We start from the raw sequence: 15,775 nt of genomic DNA, 5'->3' as shown, positions 1-15,775 counted from the left end.
AGCGGGCGAGTTTGGGAACACCCAAGGTGCTTTGCAACAGCAGCATGGTTGGTGGAGAGTAAACCTGTTGAGAGTCAAACAGCACAGATTGGAGTGGTAATGATAACCTGAGTCTGGGGGGCTGGCTGTTAATCATACGAGATGTGTTCTCCATTTTAATCTGCAGCTGGCGCACTGTTGTTGCCACCTGACCAGAGAGATATATCAGGGTCATCCTTTTTTATGCCTGTTACCTAGTGCCAAAAAATATAGTTTGTGTTTCCATCTCATTGAAAAAGATAATTTACGAAAACTTCCAGACAAAAATAACATGATGCAGATACAGCTGTGTACAAAACAAACTTGTCAAATACAATCACCAGCACAATATATACAATAGAACAAACTAGAAATTGCCCAGACCTGTTTTACATAGCCCCATCAGAGCAAACACAAAAAGTATGCATTGTAAACTCTCATGGTTAAAAGTAGAAAAACAGCTTTCTTTAAGTACAGTCACTTTCTTTAGCAATACTGTTTATTCCACTAAACCTGAGTTTTTACACAATCAAATTATCAGATGTAGTCAGATTCATAGTCATTCCACTAGATTAGCAAATGATGGTCAAATTACACTGCCATGCCAAAAATCCTATGCTTTGAAAAAGGCAGTTATCTATCGTGCCATCAAACTTTGGAATAGCAACAATCTAACAGCAAGGCCTCCTTCAAATACCATCTTAGAATGCATTAATGCATTACATGACAAGTATAATGTCCTATTTCTGTGTTGTTTCTTGTTCTGTTTGTTCCTGTTGATTGAATGATTCTTTGGAGAATAATATCAGCTTGTTTAAATGTAATAAAATGTAAGATTGCACAGCACTAATGTGATGTTGTTAGTATCACCATAAACATGATGTATATTAAGATGTCTATTTTGACTGATGTGATCTGGAAATATGATTTTTGATGTAAGGTTGTTTTCTTTCTTTGGACCCCAGGAAGACTAGCTGGTGCCATTGGCATCAACTAATGGTGAGCCTTTAAAATAAATAAATAAATAGAAGGAGGATCTTCCGCTATACTTAAAGTCTACATGCCCTAAAGTCATCTGTTCCCGCTATAATACAACATTTTGATGAGTGTGTTCATCACTCATGTGCTCTGCTAACAGTACAGTAACGTGAGTATGAGCCACCTTAGATGCAAATCTAAACTCTAGTAAAGGAAGAAGAAGCTTTCGAGAGGAAGGTGGACAGAGGGAGCGGCAGACCATGACAGGATACACAGGAACTGCTGTCACACAACAATAGAACCCTCAGCTCCTGAACAGGAACCCATAACAGCAAAACAGGAACACCAGGAGAGGAGATGAAGAGCTGAGTGCTTCAGTGGCACAGGAAGAGTTGTCTGGAGTCAGAGGGCAACTATTAGTTTATGGTGTGTGTGTGTGTGTGTGTGTGTGTATGTGTGTGTGTGTGTGTGTGTGTATGTGTGTGTGTGTGTGTGTGTGTGTGTGTGTGTGTGTGCGTGCGTGCGTACGTGCATGTGTGTGTGTAAGCATGGGTCAAACAGTCCTCCTAACCTCCTAATAACCTCTACCAGATAGCACAGTGGTCAGTGTGTGGACAAGTGTGTGTGTGTGTGCATTTATGTGCTTGGCTGCATGTGTATGAATGCAAACCTGTTCATGTGCATTTAGTACATCTGTGTGTATGCCGTCATGCACAAGTGTGAGCATGTGCATGCAAACCTTTCTGCTTGCCTGCATGTGCATGTCATATTAGAGTGGCATCTTCAATTACAGTGGATGTTTTTTTGTTTTTTTTTTAGTGGACAGTGCTGAGGGCCCCAATGGCCCGAGGCGATAGCAAGCAGGCAGGCAAGGACAGGAGCGGCACAGCAGCAAGCACAGCATCCACAGTCAGAGCATTAGGGAGCTCAATATGAGATATGACTGCAAAGGCTACATGCCTGGGTTCCTGAAAAGGTCATGGACTTTGTTGGGCAGTAATGTGTGAAAGTTGTGCATTGTAAAAAAAAGAGGAGAAAAAAAACTAGATAAAGATCAAACACGTGAACACTTTCACCTCCAATTTACACATATGATTTTTTGGACTCAAATGCAAAGCATCTCCATGCAACCTGAGCCAGTCTATTCAATGTAGTGACAGAATTAAAGCAAAATAAATGTTGTCTGATGAAACACCAGCAAAATTATATTCTACACAATTTAACCTCTTGCATGCACAAATTGAAAATGTATGTATTGCATGATCAGCCACTGAAGTAAATGGGCATCTAGTTTTATTTAGTGACTTAAAAAACAACTGTTCACATAACAGCTCTTTTTAAATCCATCATACGATCATCAGCACTCCATAAAAAAAGGCCAAGATGCAAACTACCTCATATTTTTGTTTAAATTTCACAAGATGATGTTCTTACTTTCCTTACAACTCCTTGTAATTCGAACAGACCCACATTTCCAGCAGTCAGTGGGTAGAGAAAGGAGAAAGTGTTCCAGTACGAACTCGTTGGTGTGAACAGTTTAATTACAGGGAGTGTCAGCCCCATTGCTTAATGTGTCCCTTACAATTAATCCAGGGAGAGGACGTCATTATCTACCAATGCCTGGGCCTGGGCAGGCTTTTCTGTCTGAGGGAGGGAATGAGAAAAGGAGAATGAGTCCAAACAAGGAAGTGCCTTCGGTTAGCAGCCTATAATATGTCAACCAATGTGTCACACAAAAGGATCAAGCTAAGATGCTCGGATATTGTTTCGAAAAGATTGTGTTTAAATATCTGAGACACTTGACTCTCATCAGTGAAGAAGAGATTTTTCCTATATTTCTTCATAATGTGAAGCTTCGCCCATCAGCTGTCAAAACATGTGCAGCTGGAGGAGTTTAAATTGACACCAGGTTTTCACCACTTTTAGGTGCTTTTCCTTTACTTCGCTCTCCTCCTTCGTCTCCCATCAAGCCAAGTCCTGGAGAGTCCTTGCTTGTTCCCTTGCCATCCCATAATGTGAAACAGAAGGCAGCAAATTGGACTGTTGGAGAGTGAGAAAAGATTTTAGCAGGAGCTCTCCAAACACGGAACAAAATTAGGACTCATTTTACGCCAGTTCCAGAGGTTTCGTGACCAAACCACCTGGCTCAGATGTGTGTAGTCGGCACAGACTGTGGTTTAGCCAAACATTTTAACTAACTCATGATACAGTGGAAGTAATAATTGGAGTTGATTATAGCCACTGAAGAAGTGTTACACACAGGAGCATGTAGGTATCATACATGCAAACATGCATGCAGCCCCAGACTCCACAGAGGTTTTAGAGCTTGAACTTGACAGATCTGATGCTTTGTGACTGTCTGTCGTTAGTCACTTCTTTTCCCTTCACTCCCTTCCTTTCCTTTAAAGAGTTTGACCTTGGCCGTTTCCTGTGGCCCGGAGGGGATGAAGAAGTCCTGGTGATTGTGACAGGTGTCGCGTCTTAACAGCCCCACATGACATCCCGAGGAGAGATAGACGTTTGGAGCTTTTTTTTCTTCATAAGGGTTTTACTCATAACCTTAAAGAGACAGCATAGAGAGAGAGAGAGTGCATGTGTGGGTGTGGGTGTACGTGCGCATGCGCACGCACGTGGACCTACTGTATCTCTGTGAGAGGAAATGTGTGTGAAGTCTTACCACTGATTCCCAGCTCTCATTTTGGTTATTGGCTTGGATACTTATCACCTCCAGCCTCCGAGGCTTGATTAGGTTGAAGCTACTCCAAAGTCAAATTCTGGATATCAAAGGCAATACCCAACTTTGGCATCTGTCTGCAGCATCTTAATATGAAGCCTGGTCTCCTGAAATTTTGAGAACTGAACACAACATCTTGAAACATGTCTTCCGAGCGGTTAGAGAGAGAGAAATATGTTTTCCCACCACAAAAGGATTACCCGAAGGAGGCATGTCACAAGTGTTGAATTAGTTAGGTGGAAAGTATTGGTGATAAGATTGGTTTGGCTTTGAAAAGACGAAATGTTAAAGTTTATACAGAGACGTGCTTTAATGGATGCACGTTTTTTTATATATTCATCTGTTAGTGTAATTGATTGAATCTGGCTTTTGTGTTTGGAAACTTGATTGAAATGTGTTTGTCAGTCATTTGTGAACAGAAAATATTAGAAGCACTTAAATGTGGAATAGGCTTATTTTTCTTTGTTAATTGAAGTTGCAAGTAAACTTCAATATGCTCTAGAACAAACCAGGAAGAGTGATCTCCTTAGGGCCTAGTGTGAGTCAGACATGGCGTGGAAGAAAAAAGATGGGCTGCTATCTGAGTTGTTTACTATAGGTTGGGAGTAGGCTTTCTGCAAAGGAGATTAGTAACAGTGAATTATGCATATCTTATTTACTGGATTATCTCAGGCACTCAGAGATACTATCTCACTGGATAATCTCTTTTAAAGTCGTTTGGTTTATTCTGACTGTAAATACAATCATTTTTTGCTTGTTTATCTTTTCTCGAAGTCCAATCTTGGTCTGTGCTACTTTTGGATGGCTTATATTATTGTACATTAACTATGATTATTCAGGTTGAAATATTTATAGACAGTGATCTTTGCTTTATAGTCACAGTAATGTGAAGAGAGTGGGTGAAAGCCACTGTAGCATACTAGCCATTTTGTCACTGTGTATGCGTGTGTGCATGCACATATGTGTGTCCCTCCATGCAAATGTGAATGGATGGCCTGTCTTGTCCAGTGGTGCGTTTAACCAGACACAGACCTTTGCTTCAGCCAAATCAGGCCCAACGCAGACGGTGTGCATCCATGCCATTTTCAAGCTGTTCCAATTATATCTGCCGACCGTCCGCATATTGGCCAAATTTACAATAATAGCATATCTATTTCCATTGTAATGGCTGACATTGCTTGGCTTATCCATGCATGTATGTCGGTGGTCTTTCATGCTTTGTGGTTTGGTCTGTTCCCCGCCATGTGCAATGTGTTGTAGCCTGTCTTGGCTTTGTGTATATGTTGTGAGAACCCAGTGTGTGGCTTTGTACAATGCACCAGTGCATTATTTAGCAACAAGTTACATTAATGGGATTTTTGATTTATTTTTTGTTATGAATAGCACAAAGGATACCAATTTTAGTTACTATATTTAAATTACTAATCTCAGTGACTCTCTATTACTTTGATATTTGTTGACAGCTAATTTGTTGTCTTATCCAGAGCTTAATGGAGGGAGATCAGTTTGGTCGGTCTTCATTCAAAGGATAGATTGGTCCAAAATGTGTTAGTTCAGGAGCTTGAGGTAGGGAAAGGAGGTTCGGTTCTGTCAGAAGAAGAAAAGTGAAAGTGTTTGTGAAAACTACTGAGAGCTGTGTGCCATCACTGAGGCTAAGCTAGCTGCTGGATGGTCAGTAAATCTATGTTAGTTTATATATGTGTATGAGATAAAATACAACTTTCCATTGCTGGACAACAAAGATGAACAAGAAAGTTTTACTGATTTTATGGATTTAGAGTTGCTTCAAGGCATCTTTGACAGATTTAAGTTGAGTAAGTAACAAGTAAAGCATTACATTTGGTTTGTAGTTATTATTAATGCATTTACATTTTAAATTATGATTAAAATTTGACTCCATCTTCCCCAATACAGGTTAGAAGTGTGTATATGTGCGTGCATTGATATCTCTGAGAATAAGCGTGTGTATTTGTGCAGCTTGACCCTTGATGCATAAAGCTTGTGCATTTGCACTGCAGTATGTGTTTATTAATATAAATTGGTGCATGTGTCCATGAGCCTGTGTTGGCATGTGTGTGTATGTGCCTGTCTGTGTCTGTGGCATGAACACAATGTTTAGCAACCAGGCCTTGAACCCGGGCCAGCTCTTACAGAAACGGTGGTGGTGGTGGTGGAGAGGAGGGATTGACCCTCTATAGCTTAGAGAGCCTGAGTGCACACTACACAGCCCCCCCTCCATGCACACACACACACACGCACACACACACACACACACACACACACACACACACACACACACACACACACACACACACACAGTCCCCCCCTTCCTCCCCCTCACCCCACATCCCCCCCCCCCCCCCCCACCCCACCCCCACCCCACCCCCCCACTCCCTGCTGCATAGCCCCAAGCGCCCGCAGGCGTTGGAGATGCACGCATGCATTGCCTCACTGTGTGGGGCTTTGTCTGTTTGCAAGCAAGGATGTATGTGTGTGTTAGCATGTAGATGAGTGTTACTGTTTCCCTGTGTGTTTGTGTGCATGTGTGTGCGGACAAAAGAAGCAACCATGTCTACCTCTTTTGTCACTTGGCAATAATCACTGATGCTCCTTTCAGCTCTATCCGTGCTAGCGTGTCTGCTGCATCTTCACGTTTGGGTTGTCCTTTGTTTTGCCATGTACAGAAAAACCTGCGTCAAATAGCGATATCTAATATCACGTTTACAACACAGTGACAGTGGTGCAGTCGTGTAAATACAAAAAATTGAAAGGATGTTGTTGATGAAATTAGTGTTGTCTGATTTAAGATACACTATCATCCATACCAAGGTTGATAAAGTTGTCATGAGCAAACAATCTGTTTTGATGAAACACAGATTTCAAAACACTGATACATGATCATCACAATATCCTTGGCTTCATCATCCAGTGGTGATCTTTGTATGAGAAATGTTCATGACAGTATCTCCATACAGTTTGCTCTTTGCCATTATATTCTCTTGATACAAAAGAATGAGGCAAGCAAGGTCGGTGGAAATACAAACTAGTAATGACATTCTTGGTGACCAAATATCAATATTCTACCTAAATATAATAATAAAATGAAATAACACTTCTCTTATATAATTTTACTGTGATATAGATCAGTGGTTCCCAACCTGTTTGGCTTGGAGCCCCCCCTGTAAGCTGCACTAACTGGGGGGGCACTAATATAGATGATAGTTTCTGTGGCATTCCTACCTCTCCTCTTCATAAACCTGTGTAATCATGCAGGCCTATCTTAATCTGATGCAGTAATCCATGAGCTATCCCAACCAGCAACAACTGGAACTGCACAAATACCTCAAAATGTTTCCTGGTGAACTATGACAATCCTGCTGTGCAGTATTTCCAGCCAACTGGACCCTAATCTGGATTACAACATCAACAATTATTTACACAAAGGTGGCTGTTGACTTTGACCTTTGTATCATTTCACATGATCTATGTATTCTAAAGACATTTACACAAGAAGCTGGAGAGATATCAAAACATGCCAGCCCTTAAAGCCAAGCTCAAACTTAGACTTTCAATGTTGATTTCCACTCATAGAATGAATTCAAACATGATCCATGTGCAGATCCCGTGCCCAGTCCCAGCCGTACCTCAATCCCCCAAATCCAGCCAATTCCATGTATCAGTCTTAGCACTCTTCCCATCTCTCTCCTCACTACAGCTGTAAATCTCTTCTCAGCCATAGCACAAGTTCCACATACAGCTTCATTCCTAATCCTGCCTCTTGCCCCTCTCAAAGTGCCAGCAGCCACAGCCCCATCCTAAGCACCAGGTCCAGAACCAACAACATCCTCGGTGTTCTCCCAAAATCCAAACCCATATCCCCCACTCCACAGAGCTTCAATTTCTTCCCTAGTCTCATTCCCAACTACAGCCACAGCCGGGGCTTCCATGTGCGACTGACACATAAATAACCAAGCCTGTCCGCCACCCAGGCAAATTCAAATGCACCTGTCAAAGTGATGAAACACCCGCCCGCAGGGAAGCATTGTTTACATTTTCACTCCACTCTTTGCAAAAGTGAGATTCTAATTATTTTCCCACTGTAAATTAAAGCCAAGTGGGACAGAACTACAAACCAAAAGGATCATGGCAGTGGAGAAAACCCCAACGCTCCCACAGTATGCAGGAACCGGCGCAGGGTGGGAAATAGCTGAAGAAAATGTGTGGGTGGTAGACGGAGGGAAGGTCAGCAGCTTTTGTCTTTAAGAGGGGAGATAGTGGGAGAGACAGACGGGGGAGAAAAGAGAGGTAAAGCGTTCGCACTGGCTGTACGGCAAGACTAGTTCTGTTGTGCTCATTACAGATGGGGTCTAGAGAACTCCAACCAACTGGAATACATTATTCCCTCACATTTCATACATAATAATGTGCCAAAAATGTGCTGCATTATTTTTCATATCAATGGACTGAGAGAGAGAAAGAAAGAGGTAGAGAGACAGAAAGAGAGGGGGGGAAATGTTTAATTAGTCCATGGGAACACGCAAATGGGAGGTAAAATTAGACAGAGGAAGGGAGATCTGGAGAAGAGAGTACATGAATGGTAATGATTGCTATCTAGTTTGGATCAATCATTAAGGGATCAGGGGGACTGACAAGCCTGTTTGTGCCCATGCCTTAGGCTCCTGTTCTGGACCGTAGCCAGGCTGGCTCAGCCTGCCTGCCCATGGAGACTTCTCTTTGTCCCCTCCCTTCAGTCGCACGCAGGGCACACACTTATACATATGTACAGATGCGTCTACAGTACAGGTGCAAGCAAGTTTACTTAAACATAGGTGAACATACACAGACACGTATATGTATGTATAGTCAACACACCTTTATCCCAGTAAAATCCTAATAATTAAGACATAATTACCTCACTCTGGGGCTGTGTTAGTTTGTGTTTATTAATCAGTGATGCATCCACCCTTGTGGCAGTGTTTTTGAAATCGTGGATCCACAACCACTTTTCTTGACTGTGGGTGATTTCTAATTTGCGCCAGAGTCCTGTGATTAGTTCCTATTTGACACTGTGTTTTGATCAACGAGAAATAGCAAAGTTTACTGCGAGGTCATGGGGTGAAGCTTAGGAACCCTTTTGGCTGTCATTAGGGACATGCCAGATTAGGTCATTGTGAAAATGGCCTTTTTTTAACTCTAGACATTGTGTTTATATCTGGCATGTCACAAAATTGAGAAAAATGTCAGACACTGATTAATGTGACAGTCAAGGACATGTGAGACAAATATACAAAATACACTGCATCAGTCCTGTTACTAGACCAGCGTGTCACCCAGTGGAAAATTACTATTTAAGGGTTCCCTGAATCCGTCTGCCCTCTTTTTTAGCTGTTAGTTGCAAGTTCAATTTAGGCATAAATATGGGTCACTCTTCAAATATAACACAAAAGAATATCCTTTTTAGAATGTAGTGCATTTGTCCTTTTATCTCTGAGGCAGTGATGATTATTTTTTGGCCTCAAATGAACAAAACAGCAAAGCGTCATGTTATCAGTGACAGGAATTCTAAATCCATCTCTTGACAGACTTTATATTTGCACACACTTGAATGAGAATGATTGACAGGTCAGTCAAATTTTATTACAAGTCACACTGGATTTTTTAAAAGAAAACCTTTCCACAGGCGTCTGTATTTAAAGACTGATTGCTTTTATTCTGCATTCATATGTGGTATGGTATGATTTGGTAGGTGTGAAATCGCATCTTCTCCCAGAAAGACAGACAGACTATATTTGTGAACCATGGAGCCATGTCTGCAGCTGTGCCATCCCCACTTCCTGTGCCCCTGTCCCTCCCTCCCATTCCCAATGTGCATTTGCGGTAATGTCTACAAATTCTGAAATTTATGTCCCTGCTGGAAAACATGGTTTGCCGTTTATAGTCCTCCACAAAAAGAAATAAGGCCCGTCTCTCCTGATACAAGTCAAGGGACTGATGCAGACTCTATCAGATTTCTAAATACAGACCCCAACGATAAATCCTGGCTTGATTGGGTTTGAATTGGGTTAGCTCACTTGAATGCTATCTGCTTAACCCACAGCTGGCCTGTCTGCTCCGTGCAGACATTGAACCTAAATCAGTCACTTAGTGCTATCAAATGGAACAATGGTGGAGTGGAGAGAGCACTCAAGCTAGGGCTAGAAGCCAGGCTAGCACCATAACGCAACACAACAGACCAGAACAGAGTAGTATAGAGCAGACAGGCCCTCTAATGCTCTTTGCTTTTTGTGTCTCAGCAATGATGCTTCCGGAGAGCCATGGTGCATTGCATGAAATGGCATCACCCAAACCGAACACACAAACACCTTTTCAGGCTTTTGTCTAGTCTTGTCAACTGGATTTCACGTGCTAATTAGCGTAGGATGGTGGCATGGCTAACATCAAAAAAATCTATTTTCATGCAAGCCAAAATACATACACATGCACAGCACACCGGGGAATTTAAGCAGGTGTGTTTAACCAAAGTGACTTAGAGTACAGAGGCACAATCCACAGTGTTTCTATCACCACTGTACAGCTTGGCTTATAAAATCCTGGAGCGGGGCCATAATTGGGTCATAGGCACACTTCCTATGGCCAGTAGAGGACAAAAGGATGTTTTCTTACTCAGTTTTTTGCAACATTCGTGACTTTAAATGTTTGTGATTTCTTACTGAATCATGACCAAGCTGTGAGCTGTAAAGAGATCTATGATTTCTGCACACTCCCAGTTGCGCTTCTCCAAAAAGAAAAGAAAAAAAACATGCAGCAAATCAACATACACATGCTATCCAAACAGACTGATTGCTGCCTTGCAGAGGTGCTGATTACTTAAGAAATTCAAGTAATCAGTTTCCTCCAGTGTGGGCTGAGGCCAAGCTGGAGGCAAGGCACAGTTGAGGCGATTTCACTAATGAGCGTCTGAATTAGCATTGAAGAGTTGCATCCCGGCATTCCCACCTACCCCTCACACTCACACACACGCACCTTCTTTGAGTGTTCTTGGCTAGTCTTCTTTTTCTCTGCACTCGTGACTCTTTGACATTTTGACAATGAGTTCCTTTCTACTCATGGGGCTGTCTGGTTTGCAGTTTATGATATGTCTCTAATTACAAGTGGGGGTACCGGCTCCCACTGTTTTCACAGTGAAGTGCCTAGAGTTGTGTTTGGCTAACCGTTTATAAGTGTGGGGTGACATCGATACACCACTAAATTAAACCTCTCCTTCAGCTTGACCCTGCCACTCATGGCCCGCTGAATGAGTTTGCCTTTTTCCTTTTTCTGTATTTCTAGACGAATCATAATTACGCAGCCAATTAGGGGGTCACCTTGAAAAACTTGCTCCTCTTTTTGACTCTTACTATGTGTGTGTGTGGCTCAGTGTATGTGTGTGGATGAATTTTTCACTGAGCAGAGTCTGACGCTCTGCATTGAAGTTTAAATTATGATCCAGTGTACCACTTTAAGCATGCAGACATTAAAGAGAGCACTTCACTGATTTAGCATTCTATTACTATACCACTCTTGCACTCACAAAAGTTTAAAAATATGTATTAAGTATATAAATGTGTTAAATATGTATAAATGTTTATTTACCTTGTGTATAATTGTGTGCAACAATTATTTTACCCTTTTAGGGCCAACCTTTTAAGCATTGATTTGGACTTTATTTGAGCCGCATCTAAATCAGTGGTGAATTAGGATTTACCACTTTTAACTACAATGCATTAGATCTATGATCATTAGACATTCAAGCCCTGACACGCACATACTTTCAGAGAGGGTGAGAGCTTCCATGATCTTCACACATGGGTGACTTCGAGTTACATGACCTACATAACATGTTACACGCCCCGCTTGCTCCCCATGTCTCACCCTAATAGGGAAGGGCAGTGCATTACAGGTGTGTAAGCCCCCGATACATGCACATGTATACACAGAGATAAAGAGTCATGAACAAGCCTGCCACCCGGATTATACAACACACATAATCACAAACACAACCTGTCTCTTTACCTGCCACAGATCGTTCCCTATAGGATTCCTACACTGCTAGAGTAATGATGTACTGTACACCAGCGGTGCTTATCTGGTGGCTTCAGTCCTACATACATGCATTTCTGTTTTTTCTCTCCTCAAATCATGACTTGTGAATGCAGTACTATTGAAGTTCCCACTTTGAGGACCTGCACATTAGAGCTTACCCAGAAACCTTCAAAAGCACCAGCAAGGAAGAGTTTTACAACCCTGCTAACAGCTATACATTATTCTCTTCCTTCGTGTCTGTTGTTGATTAGGTGGCTGTTAATGACTATATCTGGACAGCAGAGGACCCTTTGTCAGGCTCTGCAGCTCCTAGTGATGAGCCCCATAGGGAAGGTGCACCCCTGCCACAGGGTGAGACCAGCACCCATGTGACCGTCTACACACTGTACCAGAGTGGGTTAAAGCAAAGATACAGGCACTTCCTCAGACAACCGGATGGGGCTATCATTGAGGTAGGTGAAAACGACACATTTATAATGCACATGTTTACAATACGCTTGAATATGGTGAAAAAAAAAATGTTGTTCTTACTTTTGATCATGAATAAAACAGCGTACTGATTGTTTATTGCATGTCTGTTCATCCTCAGGGAGGGCCCCCTCCTCTGCTGCTCTTTCTGAGGTTTCTTTCCCTGTTAAAGGTGTTTTTGTAGAGTTTTCTCTCTTTCCGCTCGAAAAATGTCGTTTCCAGCAGCATTTGCGGAATAAAACTGCCTTTTTACAGTCTGTCCACTACATAATCTAACTGCAAATTTAAGATTTGATGCCAAGGCTGCACAGTGCTCTAAATCTGTCAATTTAATATTTCATCTACAATGTATAAAATATTGGGGCTAACTGTGGAATACACAACATTTTGCATTGCCCAGAGTTGATATGCAAACATTTATGGATTATGGCAATTTATGTCAAAAAGACAGTGCTGCCAAGAGTTTGCAAACTTATACATAAAAGAAATCAATGAGGAATATGACAAAGTATTTTTGTTCTTTGTGATTCATATAACTGTACCATAAAAGGTGAGGTTTTAGATTAAAATCTGCACTGATTACATTTGAAACCAGTTTGTTCAGTTTTACCCTTACTTTTCCCATATTCCCTAACACTCTCAGTGAGAGTGAGAATAGGAAAGGACTGAAATGGATTCAGTACCAAGTTCAATTTGCCTTGAGAAAAAAAATCTTGACTTAGTTCAACATGTAAGTACAACTACTTTCTAACTCCTTACACAATTTTTGCAAACAAAAGCTTTTCCTCTGTCTCTTCTGCCTGGAACAACAATTACACATTTTATGGTAATATCTAAAGTCTAGGACATTGTGTTTAATGTTGAGCCCTGACTTATGACGACATTTGAAACAGGATAAAAAAAAAACACAACACGACATTACTTTTCCACCCTGTATTTATTGAACATCGTCCTGCAAGCACCTGCAAGAGAGGCAGGTCAGAAAAACTGCCTGAATCACAGATTGTCACCTAATTAAAAGCAGTGCTTTGTGACACCTGCTGCAGTCGCAAGAATGTATTCCTTTCCTCAATCATTCTGTCACTCCCCGAGCAACCTAGATCATCGCAACAAAATTAATATTTTGAAGTTTGAATGTCAAAAGAGTGAGAAAGGAGGCTGTTGGATACACTAACAATTAGCTCTGAGGCACTGTTGCGTTCTAATTGTTCTCAATCATAATATGAGTGATGGTGAGTTTGTGTGAGTAAAAACACGGCGTGGTTATCTATTACTGGTGTCACACTGTCTGTTTGTGTGTGTGTGAGTACACCCTCTAGTCTTGTGCATAGCAGATGAGACATCTGGGGGGATTGTTGATAGCCAAACACAGCACACAGCATCCAGACACACACACATTCACACACAAAATGTTATGGCATTCACAAAAACCTTCGACACTCACCCTTTCCATGAACACACAAATGCAGATGCTGACACAAATGTTCTATTCCTCTAACCTTGACAGACACAGCCTGAGCTTACTGTGAGAAACAGAATTCATCCCTGACATTTCTGCCATGAGAATTCCTTCCCACCCTGCCCAGTTGTTTTTTTTGTTTGTTTGTTTTAATTGTGGAAGGAAGTTTCATAGACCTTAAGTGAAAGATAGGTGTCACCGTCCTTGGAAAACACCCACATACACACACATACATTTCATAATCTTTCTGTTACTCTCTTTTCTCATACACACCGTGTCCCTTGGGTGTTGCTGTCTGTTCCTTGTAACTTCACAGGCAAGGACCTCCAGTAGCTAAAGATGCCGATGGCATCCTCTTTCACCCGCTGGTAGCGGGGAGCGATAACACCGATGTGCAGCGTCGCCGACAGAGCACTATGCCGTTCCCCTTCGCCTTGCAGCACAGACCCCCACTTTACATATTCAAAACTAATCCTCCCCTGAATATATAGACTGGTTTTATGTATAGAGCAAGATCTAAGAATCACCAAAGGGCATCCCCAGCACTTGGAGGAAAACTTGAGCTGATTTTATTAGTGCTTTATATAATTCTGGCAGTGATACACACACTGCGACACGGTACTATGTACAAACTGGCCTTCAGATGTAAGGTGACAGCTCCTCAGAGAGAAGAACAGCCAGGCAGGCACTTCTACAAAAATTAAATTGATAAAATATATAGAATGAAATAGAAAAAGGCCCGACTGTAAGATCCAGCGACCACAGTAATAAAAAGAATGCTCCCTCTGTTCCTCTGTTCTTACATTTATGATATTTTTTCCAATTTTATGGGTGTTCCTGTATGGGTTTATTAACTTATTCACTTATCAGAATAACACGAACAGCATGTTTTATGATGATGTGGTTGCACACCATGTTACTGGCAGCATTAGAAAAAAAAACCTTCAAATCAGGATGTGTACCATGTGCAATAGAAAATTATCTGCAGTATATCCTTTGCTTTTAATTGTCTATTTTGAAAACTTAGTGCAGATGACATTTCAAAAACAGTGACAAAAATATTGAACTTAATTATAGTGTGTACTGACGTGACTCTATTTTCTGTTCCAGTTAGTTAAAAGACTAATCCTGCTACTTAAGAAGTCTGTTTCCATTTACTGAGGAAATATTGACGGATAGCTCATTTCCTTTAAAGAGCTCTGTTTTCTCAGGCAGTGTCCTGGACACCAATGCCCCGGAGGACTTGTTCCACCCTAAGACTAACATGACCACAGCTCCAGGGGCAAGCAGCTTTGCATAATACCCACACATTTACACCCAAAATTTGTCTAAATGAACACCTTAATAAGGAAGTCCTGGAAGAAGAGCCCTGAGCTATAGACACTGTTAGACACCGTTTGGAAGGAACAACAGCTAGGTGTGTCCTGTTTGATTTACTGCAGAACAAGAGACTGAGCAAGAGTCACGAGGAACTAAATAATTCTGTTGTTTATTCAGCTATTATTGAAGCAGTTATGTTGACAGAAAGTTTTGTCTTCTTCTTTTTGTGTTGCATTAGGGATGCAACACAAAAAGAAGAAAAAAAAGCAGATGCAATAAGTAGGAATGGAGTGAAAGGAGTAAAGTTGAAGTTGTGGGTGTGCAGTAAAAAATATAACGATAATGAAGTCTTTATTGACTTGCATATTGAATTCTGTTTAAAGAAAGTTAATATTAATGATCCATCATATGCTCTCATTCAGTCTGTTGCCCAAGGCAGGTGTCTGTAATATTGACCATGTTGAAGGAGTCTTCTCGCTGAATCACAACAATACAAAAAGTTAAAGCTACGTTCCCATCAGTGTGCTCCAATAAAAGACATTAAAGGTAAAGTGAGGTGTAGCTTTTCAAACACTCATTACCTATAAACAGATGTTCCACAGCTGCCAACTCACAAAATGCACTGCTGACAACAACTGTTAGGGCCAAAATTATGCAGGGAAATGCATCTATATAACCTAGGACCTTCAGAGAAGGACTCATAACCACTCTGTCTG

At 41.4% G+C, this 15,775-nt stretch overlaps 1 protein-coding gene across 1 annotated transcript in view; it reads left to right on the top strand.

The window, feature by feature from the left end:
* ofcc1 (orofacial cleft 1 candidate 1) overlaps positions 1–15,775 on the top strand; it is an 87,961-nt gene that overhangs the window by 66,317 nt on the left and 5,869 nt on the right. The window contains exon 22 of the mRNA XM_055006958.1: positions 12,064–12,264. Within this exon, the coding sequence (XP_054862933.1) occupies positions 12,064–12,264 (201 nt within the window). The remainder of the gene's footprint in view (positions 1–12,063; positions 12,265–15,775) is intronic.

Source organism: Amphiprion ocellaris, chromosome 22, assembly GCF_022539595.1.
Source record: "Amphiprion ocellaris isolate individual 3 ecotype Okinawa chromosome 22, ASM2253959v1, whole genome shotgun sequence".
Taxonomy (NCBI): domain Eukaryota; kingdom Metazoa; phylum Chordata; class Actinopteri; family Pomacentridae; genus Amphiprion; species Amphiprion ocellaris.
Note: the sequence above shows the minus strand (reverse complement) of the source record. Positions and strands in the feature narration are given on the sequence as shown.